The sequence below is a fragment of the Zalophus californianus genome, chromosome 4 (genome assembly GCF_009762305.2).
Source record: "Zalophus californianus isolate mZalCal1 chromosome 4, mZalCal1.pri.v2, whole genome shotgun sequence".
Classification (NCBI taxonomy): domain Eukaryota; kingdom Metazoa; phylum Chordata; class Mammalia; order Carnivora; family Otariidae; genus Zalophus; species Zalophus californianus.
The window spans coordinates 117,245,676-117,262,495 of record NC_045598.1 but is presented as its reverse complement, the minus strand read 5'-3'; the positions used below and the strand labels follow the sequence as shown (position 1 = coordinate 117,262,495).

The 16,820-nt window shown below is 35.9% G+C and overlaps 1 protein-coding gene across 2 annotated transcripts in view; it reads left to right on the top strand.

The window, feature by feature from the left end:
* TMEM68 (transmembrane protein 68) overlaps positions 1-11,297 on the top strand; it is a 47,942-nt gene extending 36,645 nt beyond the window's left edge. For both annotated transcript variants that reach the window (XM_027598473.1, XM_027598482.1), the window contains exon 8: positions 9,702-11,297. In XM_027598473.1, coding sequence (XP_027454274.1) covers positions 9,702-9,806 — 105 coding nt within the window. In that variant the 3' untranslated portion in view covers positions 9,807-11,297. The remainder of the gene's footprint in view (positions 1-9,701) is intronic.
* The last annotated feature ends 5,523 nt before the right edge of the window (positions 11,298-16,820 follow it).

The window sequence follows — 16,820 nt, the reverse complement described above, 5'->3', positions numbered from 1 at the left end:
AACTGAATGTATAAATGGATGGCAATATGATACAGTATAAAATCTTTGGGGAGTTGAGAGTAGTCTTTTATAGCTAAAAGGAATATATGTTATGGAAGATGAGGCTAGAAACACAGGACGGGTCTGGACTATGATGGCCTATAATTGATTTTGTTTCCTGAAAGCCGGGGCAGGGGCGGCATGTGGTGCTCTTGAAAATAGGTGAATGGTGTGATAGGTTTGCGTTTGCAAAGATCACTGGAAGCAATATGGAGGCTGAATTTGAGTGAGACAGTAGAAGCTCAAAGGGGAAAAATACTGCTTTGTGAAGGAAAAAATAGGAAAATCTTTCTGGAATGAGGGCATTTGTGGTGGGTCTTGAAAGAAGGATGTGACTTGGACATGTGGACTTGGGGTTGGAGGAAGAGTATGAACAAAGAAATGGCGGTAGGGAAGTTTGACCATGTACCAACAATGGTGAGCAGTCTGAGGGGGTTAGAACAGCAGGGTTGGGAAAAACTGCCTGATAAATTCTCCTCCAGGGATTTTGCGAAACACATTAACATATTAAAGGTTCTAAGAAGCCCTGCAACAAAGAGGTCTTTTTAACTTTGTTTCAAAACACATTTTCCATTCTCACCTGACCAAAACCCTCTCCTTATTTTTCCTTCAGTAGCACTTAATAACAATTGGGGAATCACTAGCTTGATGGGTAGGGTTTGGTTGAGATGAAACTGGAAAAGTAAGTAGGAGCTATATTTTTAGGCCCTTAACTGTCAGACTAGGGAATTTGTCTACCAAATACATTTCAATTAGGATACGCCTCTGATTGGGAATGGCTCATATCAGTTTCATTCAAATTTGTTTGGCGGAAGCAAGCAGATGTATAATCTGTTTCTCTGCAATGGTTTGTGAAGATGACTCTAGAAATTGTGATTACTTAGATACATATAAGTGTACTCTTTAAGAGCAGAGGTTATGCTATGAATTCTTGTGTCTCCAGTTCCCAGCACAGCGTTCGGTATTTAATTAGATCTCAATAAATGTTTGATGAATGAATGAATTACATAATGATATTTTTATCTACTTGAAAGGGAGAGCAGGCTGCAGATTTGAGAGATTTTACAGAGATAGAAAATACTAGACTTGAAACCTAATTCTATAGCTCCCTGCAGGATATGTATGTATATGTTTATATGCATACTTTTAAAAAAATTTTTATTTATTTATTTGAGGGAGAGGGAGAAGCAGACTCCCCACTGAGCAGGGAGCCCAGCACAGGGCTCAGGGCTCGATCCCAGGACCCTGAGATCATGACCTGAGCCTAAGGCAGATGCTTAACCAACTGAGCCACCCAGGCGCCCCTGCATAGGTTTTAAAAAATATTGCACTGGAGTTTGGGAGAAAGGTCAGAATTGATGATGAAGATTTAGAAGTTATCTGCATGAGACAGTTACTGAAGTCATGAGCTTTACAAAGCAGCTTAGAGAGAGAAGAAAGAGGACTTAGGACAGACCGTAGGATAAGTAACATGTAAGGGGTGTACCAAGGAAAACACCCAAAGCTGACAGAAAGGGAGATGGCAGAGAGGTGGGGAATAAGTAAATTTGTGTGAGAGAAGTCAACAGGTGAGGATGTTTAAAAAACAGGAGTGATCAGTAATATTCATCCCTGCAAAGACATGAAGGAAGAAAAGACCACTCAGCTTGCAGTTGCACCTTCGGAGAGTATAGAACTAGATAAAAGCCATGAATGTCATATTATTGAATCACCTGGAGAATGGGATGAATGTGTTTTGATTATAACTTTATACCAGCCTTTTGTATGTATACTGTGATTTTTTTTAAGTTTTAAAATTGTAAAAGATATAAAATTTATTACTTAACCATTTTTAAGTGTATGTTTTATTAGTGCTAAATATATATTTATACATTGTTGTGAAACCAATCTCTAGAACCTTCTCATCTTGCTAAATTGAATCTCTATACCCACTGAACACCAACTACCCATTCTTTCTCTCTCTCTCTTTTTTTTTCATATATATCCATCAACATTTTATTCTGGTTCCTTTATGGTCAATGCAAGATTCTTTTTCTCCCCCAGCTTCATAATTGAGATATAATTGACATATAACACTGTAAAAGTTTAATGTGCAAAGTGAAGATTTGATACATGTGTATATTGTGAAATGATTATCGCAATAAGGTTAGATGACACTTCCAGCACCTCATAATTACCATTTTGTGTGTGTGGTGGGAATATTTATGACCTTTTCTCTTAGCAACTTTCTAACATATAATACAGTATTATTAACTGTAAGTAACCATGCTGCACATTAGATCCTCAGAACTTACTCATCTTAGAACTGTAAGTTTGTACCCTTGGCCAACATCTCCCTATTCCCCCGCACCCTGGCAACCCCCATTCTGCTCTGTGTTTCCACGAATTCATCTTTTTTAGATCCTGCATGTGAGGAGAATCATACACCAGCTCACCACTTCTTCCTTGCAGCCCCTGGCAACCCCCATTCTACTTTCTAGTACTATGAGTTGGACTACCATAGGAAAGTGGAATCATAGTGACTGGCTTATTTCATTTAGCATGTCTTTCAGGTCCATCCATATTGTAGCTATGACAGGATTTCCTTCTTTTTTTAAAGCTGAATAATATTCCATTATATGTATATGGCACATTTGTTTATCCATTCATTCATTGTTGGACATTTGGGTTGCTTCCATTTTCTTGGCTGTTGTGAATAATGCTACAGGTAAAATCGATGTGCAAATATGTCTTCAAGATCCTGTTTTGAATTCTTTTGGATATATACCAGAAGTGAGATTGCTGTATCATATGTGGAAAGAAAAAACTCCAGCTTTTCCCTCCTATAGGGAAAAGCCCAGTTCTTTTGTACTATGCCTTTCTTTCACTTGTGAGTCTCCTTTACTTTTACACACAACGTGACTTCTGACACTTCTGGTCACCAAATGTGTGGAGGTTTTTCCCCCACCAAGCAATTCTCTGACACCAGCTGGAGGTCCTGTAATTTAACTGAGTTCGGACACTGTCTACCTGGAGATAGCATAGATGCCGCAGGGTAAGGGCTCAGTCCCACAAGGCTATTCCCACCCCACTCTAGATGCTAATCTCAAGTACTGGGTCCTCAGGTAACCCACAACTTCTGTCTGAGTTGGCTACAATTTGGAGGTTCCCATGACCCCTCCCCAGGTTCAATTAATTTGCTGGAATGTCTCACAGAACTCAGGAATGCCCTTACTTTTATCAGTTTATTAAATGATATGATAGAGGATACAGATGAAAAGCCAGATAAAGAGATAATGTAGGGCAAAGAATGGGAGGGCTCCAAGTGCAGGGCCCCTGTGGAGTTAGGGTGCATCACCTTCCTGGTGTGGATGTGTTCACCCACCTGGAAACTCCCTGAACTCTGTACTATTGGGATTTGATGGAGGATGATGGAGTCGAGCTGAAAATTCTAAGTTTCTAATCATGGTTTGGTCTTTCTGGTGACCAGCCCTTATCCAGAAGCCATCCACAAGTCCAGTAGAACAAAAGACACTCTTATCACCCAGGAAATTATAAGGATTTCAGGAGCACTGCATCAGGAACTGGAGTCAGAAACCAAATATTAGAACAAAAGGTGCTTCTAGTGCCCTTATCACTTAGAAAATTATAAGAATTTCAGGAACTCTGTGCCAGGAGCCAGGAGCAGAGACCAATATGTATTTTCAGTTATTTCACACTACGATAATTCTATTTTTAACTTTTCAAGGAGCCTCATCCATACAGTTTTCTATAGTTGGCCATGCCATTTTACATCCCTACCAGCAGTACACGAGGGTTCCAATCCTCTGCATCCTCGCCAACACTTGTTATTTTCTGTTTTGTTTTGTTTTGTTGATGGTAGCCATCCTAATGGGTGTGAGATGGTATCTCATTGTAACAATGGTTTGATTTGCATTTCTCTAATGATTATCTCAACTGATGTTGAGCATCATTTCGTAGGCTTGTTGGCCATTTGTATATCTTCCTTGGAGAAATGTGTGTTCAAGGTGTTGGCTCATGTTTTTAATCATATTATTTGGGTTTTTTGTTGAATTATAGAAGCTCTTTATATATAACTCCTCATTAGATAGATGATTTGCAAATATTTTCTCTCATTCCACAGGTTCCTTTTCACCCTGTTGATTTTTTCTTTTGATGTATAGAAGTTTTTGGGTTGATGTAGTCCTAGTTGTCTATTTTTGCTTTGTTTCCTGTGCTTTTGTTGTCATATTCAAGAAATTATTGCCAAATCCACTGTCATGAAGCTTTTCTCCTACATTTTCTTCTAGGAGTTTTATAATAAGTTTTAGGTCTTATGTTTAGTTCTTTAATCCAATTTGAGATAATTTTTTGCATATGATGTAAGATAAAGTTCAACTTCATTCTTTTTTAATGTGGATATCTAGTTTTCTACCATCATTTGTTGAAGAGACTGCCTTTTCCCCATTGTATGGTCTTGGCACCCTTGTCAAAGATCATTTGCCATATATGCAAGTATTTATTTCTGGGTTGTCCATTCTATTCCATTGGTCTATATATTTGTCTCTCTGCCAGTATCACACTGTTTTGATTTTTGTAGCTTTGTCATATGTTTTGAAATTGACAAGTATGAGGCCTGCAACTTTCTTCTTTTGTCTATTTAGAGTCCTTTGAAATTGCAAATGAATTTTAAGATTTTTTTTTCTACTTCTGCAAAAAATGCTGTTGGGATTTTGATAGGGATTGCCTTGAATCTGTAGATCACCTTGGATAGAATGGACAGCTTAACAATATTAAATCTTTTAATCCATGAACACAGATGTCTTTCTGTTTATTTGTGTCTTTAATTTCTTTCAGCAGTGTTTTATAATTTTCAATGTGTGAGACTTTCTCCTCCTTGGTTACCTTTTTTCCTGAGTATTTTATTCTTTTTGATGCTATTGTAAATGGGATTGTTTTTTGGTTTTTGTTTTGTTTTCAGAGTGTTCATTGTTAGTGTATACAAACACGACTGAGTTTTGTGTGTGGATTTTATATCCTGCAACTTTGCTGAATTTATTAGTTCTAACTGTTCTTTTATGGAGTATTTAGGGTTTTCTATGTATAAGATCATGTCATCTGTGATGACATTTCCTATGCATAAGTCTGATTTAATCCTGTAGGGTAGACCTTATTATTGCTGTTCTACACGTAAGAAAACTGGATGATTTAGTTAGTTTTGCTGGGGTGTGCTGCAGTAACAAACAAACAATCTCAGAGGCTTAGGACAGTAAAGCTTACTTCTTGTTCATGTTGTATTTCCCCTGAGGTCCATGTCTTCTTTCTCCTGGGTTCAGGCTGATACATGTGGGATGTTGCCATGGTAAAAAGAAAATGTCAGGAATGGAAACTTTTAAAGCTTCTGTTTGGAAGTGGCTCACTTACTCCCACTGACATTTTACTGGCCAAAGCAGTCACACGGACACACTAGACTTTACTGGGACAGTATCTGTATTCTTCCCAAAGGATGGCCCAAAAGACAGGGGCTGGTAGGCAGAGGGAATGAATCACGGTAACCTACTATACCATACTGGGACCCAGCAAGACCAGACACTTAGAAAAGAATATACAGCTGAAACAGCTATAATGTTATATTAGATGAGACTATTAAAATCAGGTAGGAAATTCAAATAGATAGGAAGTTTCACGAAGGGAACAGTAAAGAAACATTATGTGCCCTGTCTATGAACTTCATTCTTAGAAAACTTACTGCCAGTTATGCTGCTGGTCCATTAAATATACTCACAGTTTATTGTTCTCCTGTATCCTGAAAACAAAACTCTTTGACACTGGTTTTCAGGGTCAGGACATGCTCTCTGTGTGCATGATGCTTCGCTCATCTTGATCCTGAAGTGATGCCTTACTGATAGGCCTCCACGAGCTTTTACACCAGGGTGAGACCTTACCCAGTGACGTTGCTTCTACCTGCACGCACTTTACTATTAACGTAACACATTTTTTTGCTACCCCCAAACATTGCATTCTCCTGTAGAATATAACCAAATTCTGTTTTGTTCTTTTAAAATTTTTTTCCTGTCTATTAGGATTTAAGTGGGTCAGAGCTACTTAGGAACACTTTTTATAAATACCATATATTTTTATGGGCAAAATAGAAGATAATAGAGAAGGAGGGGGAAAAGCCTGGTGTGGAGGTTTAGGGATCTGGGTTATAATCCTCGCACTACCACTAGGCAGCAGTGTCACTTCGGATAAATATGTTCTCTCGGTCCCGGTTTCCTTATTTGTAGAGCAGATAAATTGAACTAGATGATCTCAGACTTTTTTTCAGGTCTCTTAAATGAATCCTGTTCCCTTATTTTCCTCAGTTAAGGAAAATTCCAGTTAAATTCCAGTGCCTTGATTTTTCATATGAGGTTTTTTCATATGAGAGCAAAATTTACTCACGTTCATGTCACTGGTAGAATTAGATATTTTATATATTAAAATATATAAACATAGTACAACCTTACCTATTTAAACTAAGTATGAAAGAAGGCCTTTCTGAATCCTTGAAATACCTCAATTACCCTCTCCAGTTACTTTATGTACTTTATTATCAGTACCAAAAGGAGCAAGTAGTCTACCAAAGCATAGTAGAATTTCTTGGGGGAATTTATTTAAATACATAGTTGCCGTATTCGTAATTTTGATTGTACGTTGTCATTCTTGAACTGAAGTATACTTGAAATAAGGAATACTTGAAATTTTCCTTTTGTGAATATATTGTCATGATTTTCTAATCTTCATTGTTAATAATATAAACATAAACTGTAAGATAATCCCTGGATTATCACAAATTCAAAATTATTAGCATCCAAATTATTGTAGAAATGAAATTTCATTTAAAAATGGGTGATAGATTGTTCAGTCATTTGATTGTGGAAAACCATTTTGTGAGCACTATCTAAATCTAAATTAAAATATAGTGTGCTAATGCTGAACAGGGCACTTGGGACATTTCCTGAAAGTTCTCTCAGGCTTAAGCTGTTGTTCCATCTCTGTATTTACAGTGTCTGTTTCTGTCTGTCTCTTTAACTCTCTCTCTACAGTCTCATTCACACATCCACACATATATGTAAATACAGGTTTATTCATATATACATGCATATATAGTATACATGTATTGTTAGGGTGGAAAGAAGATGGAGAGAAGTGGCTAGATGTGAGTGGTATTTGGGAGGTGAAACAAATGGATGTTGCCGATGGATTAGCCATTGTGAGTGGGAAGCAGGAGTCGTTAAGGGTGACTCCTAGGTTTTGGCTTACTTGGCTAGGTTCATGGTAGTGTCCTTTGCTGAAATAGGGAAGGAACTAAGAAAAGGACAAAGTATGAGGGAAAGAACGTTAGGTTAGTCTTAAGGATATTGAATTTGAGGTGCCTTTAAAACATTCATGGGAAGTCATATTGAATATTCCTATATGAAGCTGAGCAGGCTGGAGATACAAATTTAGGAGTCATCAGCAAATGAAAGTTAATTAAAGTTGTCTGAACCTTTGAAGAGTAAGTCAGTGCCTGATTTTGGGATTATAAATCTGCAGAGAAGATTGGAAAGGAGCAGCCTGAAAGCTAGAAGAAAATCTAGCTTTTCCTCCAGTATGAGAATTTCAGAAGCAAGATCAATGGTGATTGAGAGGTCAAGTAAGATTAAAAGAATGTTACTGGGTTTGGTGACAGAAAGGTGTCATTGGTGATTTTGCAAGAGTTGTATTTTCTTAATCATTACCCTGATATTTCTGCACCCACAACACTTCCTTGACACCTCAATTTATATTAAATTAAGTCTATACTTTTTCACTTGGTGTTTAATGCCTTTCATGATTTAATTGAAGTCTAATTTTAGAGCCTTGTACACCCAGCTTCTGAACACATACCTGAAACTCCAGCCAAACTCACTAACTCACCATTCCTAGGCAGTTGTTTTCTTGTGGACTTTTTCCTCCTGCTTTTGCCTTCACTGTCAGTGAAATCTTACTGGTCCTTGGAGACTCAGACCAAAGAGCGGCTCATTCATGTGTCCTTCCCTGTCATTTCCCACCAAATGAGCTCTCAGGTCTGAACTTCCAAATGCTTTCTTTTCACATCTCAGATGACAGGTACATCTTACAAATGATCTTACATTTTTATTACTTTGTATTTGATCCATTTATTAAGTTATGAGCTTGAGATTAGAGACTTGTTTCACTAATGTTATAGCTTCCAAAGCATCTGTTTTCTAAATACATGAATACAATTTAAAGAATATACTTCACAGAAAACAACCTGTATTAGCCACTTTTAGTCATTGTGCCAAGTACCTGAAGACATGGTTGCAATTTCATTTATTATTTACAATAAGTGTATGAAATAGTTCTCCTTTCACAGATGTGAAAACTTGTGCTTTAGAGAGGCATACTTTTTTAAATAAAGATTTTATTTATTTATTTGACAGAGAGACACACAGCGAGAGAGGGAACACAAGCAGGGGGAGTGGGAGAGGGAGAAGCAGGCTTCCCGCCGAGCAGGGAGCCCAATGCAGGGCTCGATCCCAGGATTCTGGGATCATGACCTGAGATGAAGGCAGACGCTTAACGACTGAGCCACCCAGGCGCCCCTAGAGAGGCATATTTTTAAAATAAATCTTTGGGCTAGGGTTTATTAATTATATTTTAAAAGAGATGCAGCTTAGACTCTTCACTATAGAGAACTAATGGATTATTACCGGAAGGGAGGTGGGTGGAGGGATGGGTGAGATATTTGATGGAGATTAAGGAGTGCACTTCTGATGAGCACCAGGTAATGAATGGAAGTGGTGAATCACTAAATTGTACACCTGAAATTAGCATTACACTGTATGTTAACTAACTGGAATTTAACTAAAAACTTAAAAAAAAGATGAAGGTCCAAGATTTACAAAAAGAAGGCTATTGAAAGGCTAGCATCTAAAAGGAAGTGTGTATGTGGGTACACACATGCATTATGTGCATGCACAGAAATTTTTTCAGATAGCCACAGACTGATCTAAAAGTAAAAATTATTGAAATTTATCGTGAATTTAATGGAAAACAAATAGTTTTAGGAAATTTCTTATTATATCTTAATTGACTTTTCCATTGCTGTGACCTAATTTAAATTCCTATTAAACTCTCTAGAAATTGACCTAATGAACTAAAAAGTATATCAACTCATTCATAGTTTTCCTCTCTTTCTCCTCTTGCACTGCCTGCTGTAGTTGTTTGGGTGTGTAGTGATGAAAGAAAAATACACAAAAGTTTATTCATGAATAGAAAGGAGTAAAACTTCCACTAGAAAATTTCCTGCTACTTTTTTTCTTCTGATTTTTCTCCTTCAATTCCTTGTAGTGTTTATTGTATGCAAAGCATTGCTGTGCTCGGTGCTGGAGGAATACAAAGCTATGTCTTAAGGAACTTACAGTCTGGTGTAGAAAATAGCCATGTAACATTAACTACTTCCAGCATAATAAAATCAGTATGAGGACTACACTACACTGTTGGGTGTGCTGAGAAGGAAGTCACTAATTTTGAGGAGAGATGGGTGCTAAATTAAGAAGGACTTTTTTGAAAGTAGTGTATTAAAATCTTTACAACATAAATGATCTATTTTGAGAACTAAAGGAATAATGGCTTTTCTTTTGTTTTCTTAATAGACAAAGAATGCTGTTCAAGCTTTGATTGATAAGCACCAAAGAATACCGGGAAACATTATGAGCGCTTTGTTAGAACGTTTTCATAAAAAACAAAAGACCAACTAGAAGACGATTTAATCCATTTATATTAGTATGTTTGTGTCTGTGGTACTGTCCTCTAAATTTTGTAGGTTCTATAATTACTATTTAAAAAAAAATATTAATAAGCATCCTAGACTGAACTTGTTTGTTTAAAATTGTATTGTTGATTTTGTTTTTGCAATCAATTGTGTCAAATTTAAACAGTAACTCATTACATGCCTAATAATTCAGAAAATGATCATGTTTCTTTTTATAAATTCCTGATAATGTATAATAAACATATAGATTTTAAAAATTAAGTTCATTAATAATCGCAGTTTAGGTTAAACAAACATTCCTAAAATACTGCATCTAATTTCTGTATCTGTTGCACTGAGCTAATTTTGCAGGATGGCATAATTCAGTACAGACACTGACGTTAGAGAAGAAATACTCTTTCATCTGCCTCTCATTCCTTTCCTGACCTTGGGCGAATCATATAATGTTTTTATGCCTCAACAATTCATCTATAAAAACATGCTAACACTTTGTTGAGGAATATTATTTTAAATTCTTTTTTTAAATTTTAAATTCTTTATATTTGCTCTGATTGATAACTAAGGAACTGAAATTATAACTGAATTAAACAATACCAAGAATTTTTAAAAGTTTATGTATATATTTGGTCCACACGATGTTTAAATTATTTCTTTAGGTATGATGTCCAGTTGCCAAGCACAATGGAAAAGATACACTGTTTTTCAAATTGAATAAAAAAAATTAGGAACAGTAAAATTTCGAATAATCATTATTATTTTTAGTATTATATTTTTTAACAAGAATCTGTAGACACACCATATAGGGTGTGCTATGCATTGTCAGCTATGTAATATGGCATTTAATAGTATAAGGTTAAAAATCACTGTTGTGCTCTACATTTCATATGTTAGAAGTTGATTCTAGGCTGATAAAAGCAGAGCTAAAGAAAGTTCTGCTTTTGCTCAGTACCATGGCTTATTCAGTTTGACTTTGCAAACAGTCAGATGGTTTATTGTTTCAATAAAAATATACTTGAATAATAAATTTATGTGAACACAAAGCTTTCTGAAAAATTAATGGCTTTCGATTTGTTGTCTCCTTGAAATCTGAATTTTAAAAGTATTTAAGTGGAAGAGTACCAGAAATCAAATGCAGTATCTCCCTCTTCCTTTTTTAGATATTAAATTACTTGGATTTTTGTATAAATTTTTGTATAATGAGTATATATGTATATGTGTAATGTATATAGAATTAAGCAACATAAAATAAAAGTAAAGGTGAATTGCAATTCATTTTCTTGTGAAATTGCATATGTGACATTTTATTTTAAACTATTTTTTTTGTTTTACTGTTTATTCATTTTTCACCCACAATCATATTCATCCGTCTCAACCACAAAGAGTAAACCTCACTTTCTAATGTAATAAATATATTTTAATTTCAATTTCAATGAAAAGAGTCAATTAATGATTATTTGCAGCTTTTTCCCCCCTCTGGCAGTGAACAGTGTTTGTTTGAAATCAATAAATATTTCCAGAATGAATGAATAAATGATTATAAAACAAGTGAGAATAATGTTTTGGGGCAACGATTGGTTTTTAAAAATGGAAGAAAGAACAATATTCATTGCTAATGTAGCAAAAGCTATTATTTTTTTACAATATTTAAGTTTTACTGCTTTCCTTAAAATCTTGTTTTGTTCTCTGATACTCAGACTAACTGGAAGCCATCCTGTCTTGCTCAATGCAAGATCTTTGTCTTTGCTATTTGAATTTAAGTGCCATTTAGAAGAATGAGGGAATATGGTCAAATATAGAAATGCAAGTAATAAAAGGGGATGTTCTAAGTTTTTGAAGGGAGTGTTCACAAGTCTGATGAAAGCTAGGGACTCTCCAGAAGCATGAACATGTGGGAAATCTTTCATATCCTTTAAAAAAAAAAAAAACTTTAACTTTGAAACAATATCAAATTTACAGAAAAATTGCAATAGTAGTACACAGTACTCCCATATACTCTTCACCCAGATTGGCTAATTGTTATGTCACATTTGTTCTCTTCACTCACCCCTCCCCCCATATATAAATTTATAAATAATTTAAATGTTTTCTTCTGAATGAACTGATACTAAATTGCAGATACCATGCCCCTTACCTTTACCCTTGATTATAAGGCCATCCATTCATAGCACCACAGAGCAATGATCCAAATCAGGACATTTATCATTGATATCTAGTATTATCCAATCTTAAGGCCAGATTTAAATTTCACCAGTTGTCTCAGTATCCTTTATATCAGTTTCTCTTCTTGATGCATGGTTCACAGCAGGATCACAATTTGCATTTAGTTTTCCTATCTCGTTAGTCACTAATCTGGAATGATTCCCTAGCCCTTTGTCTTTAATGATACTGACATTTTTGGAAAAGACAGACTGTTTTGTAGATACCCTTCACTCTGTTTTTGCATGATTTGATTCAGGTTATGCATTATTCCAGAAATACTACATAAATGATGCTGTGCTCTTTCAAGTGTTTCATGTCAGGAAGCACATAATGTTGGTTTTTGTCATTAGCAACGGTAATAACTTTGATCACGTGGTTAAAATGGTGCCCACCAGGTTTCTTCCTTGTAAATTTTTCCTTTGTATTAAGTTTATGGAGAGATACTTTGAGACTATGTAAATATCTGTTTCTCATCAAACTTTCACCCTCCAGTTTTCGCATCTTTGAGTTGACTATTTCCTGAAATAATTACTACTATGAGGTTTTCAAAAGTGTGATTTTCTAACTCTATTCTACATTTATTAGTCGGCATTCTATAAGAAAGAATTTTCCAATTTCTGCTCTCCCCACCTACTTGATGTTATCATTGTGGACTCTGAGATTCATATTTTATTCAAAGGAGTATACTTACACTTTTAAGTAATTTAAATATGAGACCCTCTGAAGTTTATAGCATTTATGAACCTTTGAAATAATATTTACAAGGGTAGGTGGGATATGTTTTTGTATTTGTATCTGATTACTATTTTTAAAATTATTTTTGTTACCTTTGTATTGTAAAATGTACATAACAGAATTTATCATTTTAGCCCTTTTTAAGTATATGATTCATTGGCATTAAATACATTTACAGTATTGTAGAACCATCACTACTACTCATTTCCAGAACTATTTCATCATCCCAAACAGCAATTCTGTAGCCTTTAAATAATAACTCTCCATTCCCTGCTTTCCCCAGCCCTTGGTAGCATCTTTTCTACTTTCTGTCTCTATGAATTTGCCCAATCTCTGTATTTTATATAAGTGGAATCAAAATATTTATTCTTTCATGTCTGGCTTATTTCACTTAGCAGAATTATTCTGTGTCTTCTTTGACACCAGATAACATAGTTCCATTGCCAATTCTCCAATCTCTGACATCAACTGGGTTTCCTACAATTCCATTAAATTCTGACACTAACTATTGGAGGGAGTTAACACAGACCCTACAAAGTATGGCCTCAGTCCCATAAGGTTGTCCCCACTTAGGTGCCAGTTGCAAATAGGGCCTCCAGGCTTCCCCCACTTCTGCCTCTGCCTGGCCTACTACAGATTTGGAGGTTTCCATGATTTCCTCCCAACCCTCTCAGGTTGGATAATTAGTAGCACAACTCACAGAACTCAGGAAAAAGCCATTCTTACAATTTTATTATAAAGGATACAACTCAGGAACAACCAAATGGAAAAGGGCAAGGTATGGGAGTAGGGGGTGTGTCAAAGCTTCCATGTTCTCTCTGGGTGTGCCACCTTCCCAGCATATGATGTGTTCACCAATCCAGAAGGCTCCCCCAAAGCTTATCTTGGCATCATTGGTTGACCTCTCCCCTCCCTAGAGATTGGGGATGGGGCTGAAAGTTCTAACCTTCTAATCACATAGTTTTCCTGATAACTAGCCCCATCCTGAAGCTAGCCTTTCCCCACCATACCCAAGTAGGAGTCATTAGCATAAAATAGGTATCCCTATCACTCAGGAATTTACCAGGATTTTAGGAGCTCAGCACCAGGAGCTAGGAACAAAGACCTAATACATATATATTTTATTACACCACAATAATGTTTTCAAGTTTCATTCATATAGCATGTATCAGAATTTCGTTCCTTTTTATGGCCGCAAAATATTCCATTGTATGTACATATTGTTTATCCAAAGTGTTGTTTCTACCCTTTGGCTGTTGTGAATAATGTTGCTATGAACATTGTTGTACAAGTATCTGTTTGAGTTCCTGCTTTCAATTCTTTTTGATATATATCTAGGAGTGGAATTGCTGGATCATGGTAATTGCATGTTGAACTTTTTGAGGAACCACCAAACTAATTTCCACAGACTACCATTTTACATTCCTGACAGCAATGTACCCGGATTCCATTTTGTCCGTATCCTCATCAACACTTGTTATTTTCAATTTTTTTATCCTAATGGGTATGAAGTGGTATCTTATTGTGGTTTTGATTTTCATTTCCCTAATTGACATGATTTAATATCTTTTCATGTGCTTATTTGCCATTTGCGTATTGTCTTTGGAGAAATGTCTGTTCAAGTCCTGTGTTTGTTTTTAGAGTTCTTTATATATTCTGGATATTAATCCCTTATCAGTTATATGATTTGCATTGATCCCATTCTGTGGGTTGTGTTTTTACTCTCTTGATAGTGTCCTTTGTTGAACAAAAGTTTTTAATTTTGTTGAGATCTAGGGCCTCCTGGGTTCAGTCATTTGAGCCTCTGGCTCTTGATTTTGGCTCAGGTCATGATTTTGGGGTCATGAGATCAGGCTCCACATTGGGCTCCCCACTCAGCAGGGTGTCTGCTTGGGCTTCTCTTTCACCCTGTCCCTCTGCTCCTCCCCCACTCTCTAGAATGGCTAATAAATCTTTAAAAAATTTTGTTGAGATCTAATTTATCTACTTTTTCTTTTGTTGTATTTGCTTTTGGTGTCATATCCAAGAATCATTGCCAAATCCAATATGAAGCTTTCCCCCTATTTTTCCTTCTAACAGTTTTATGATTTTAGTTCTTAAGTTTAGATCTTTGATCCATCTTAAGTTAATTTTTGTGTCTGGTATAAAATTTATACATTTGCATGTGGATGTCCAGTTTTCCAGAACCATTTGTTGAAAAGACTGTCCTTTCCATGTGTGGTCTTGTCACCCTTCTCAAAAATCAAATGATCGTAAATGCAAGTCTTTATTTCTGGACTATTTATTATGTTCCATTGGCCTATATGTCTGTCCATATGCCAGTACCACTGTTTTGATTAACTTTGTAGTAAGTTTTGAAATCTAGAAGTATGAGTCCTCTTTGTTCTTTTGAAAGATTGTTTTGGTTATTTGGAGTCCCTTGAGATTCCATATGAATTTTAGGAGGGGTTTTCCTATTTGTGAAAAAAAAAAAAAAAAAAAAAACTATTGGGATTGTATTTAATCCATACATTGTTTTGGGTAGTATTGTCATCTTCACAACATTAAGTATCCAGTGAACAGGATACTTTGCATTTATTTATATCATCTTAGATTTCTTTGAGCAATATTTTATAGTTTTGAGTGTTCAAGTCTTTGCATTTTATTCTCTTTCATTCTATTAAACAATTGCTTTCTTAATTTACTTTTCAGTTGTTCACTGTTAATGTATAGAAATACAAGTACTTTTTGTGTGTTAATTTTGTTTCATCAACTTTGCTGAATTCATCTATTTAACAGGTTTTTTGGTGGAATCTTTTTTTTTTTTTTAAGATTTTATTTATTTGTCAGAGAGAGAGCATGCACAAGCAGGGGGGAGTCACAGGCAGAGGGAGAGGCAGACTCCCCACAGAGCAAGGAGCCAGACATGGGACTCAATCCCAGGACCTGGGATCCTGACCTGAGCTGAAGGCAGATGCTTAACTGACTGAGCCATCCAGGCACCCCTTTTTGGTGGAATCTTAACAGTTATCTGTATATAAATTCATGTCATCTGCAAACAGAGATAATTTTATGTCCTCCTTTCCAATCTGGGTATCTTTTATTTCTTGCCTAATTACTCTGATTAGAACTTCTGACAGTATGCTGAATACATGTGGCGAAAGTGGGCATTTTTGTCTTTCTATGATTATTTTTCATGTTCAAAGACGAAAGAATAGATGTGACTCATATCTCTTCCATGTTGTTTGTTGATTTTTTGATTTTTAAAGATTTTATTCATTTGACAGAGAGAGACACGGTGAGAGAGAGAACACAAGCAGGGGGAGTGGGAGAGGGAGAAGCAGGCCTCCCGCTGAGCAGGGAGCCCGACGCGGGGCTTGATCCCAGGACCCTGGGATCGTGACCTGAGCCGAAGGCAGACGCTTAATGACTGAGCCACCCAGCGCCCTGGCTGTTGATTTCTAAACATCAGTCTGGTTTGTGGTATTAGGATTATTTTGAATTCTGGGTGGCTTTATGATCATAATTCAATATCTGTGAAACATTTGTTCTGTCTTGTTCATCCCATTTAATTTACCCTACAGAAGCTGTTTATTTGTCCCGTTCTTACCTCTTGTCTAATATGTGCCATCATCCAGCAGTACTGAAAACCAAGTACTCATTATTTATTCAAAACCTTTATTTAAATTCCACATTTAACATTATTTCCCCATTCAAGACTATTGTTTTATAGGTAAAAGAACACATTCCTCAACTGGTGGGCAAAATCAAATTCCAAGCAGAAACTCTCACTTTTAAAATTTGGCTGTCTAAATATTATCTTATACAAATCAAAAATGACCCTAAACTCTATAAATCTAAATCAGAAGACACTATTTTTCTCAAAAAGCTGTGTATTATTGTTTGCCTCTCCTCAAAAATTCTGTAACTCAAAACTGTCTTTGGCTTATTCTGATCAATAAAGGAAGAAAAAGGATTCTCAACAAAATATATATAATAAAAGCTCTGTAATTTTCTGCCATTGAAATTGGGCTTGGTCTAGGTATCTGTGAAATTGTGGAAGTCAAAATACACTCATACTTTTTAA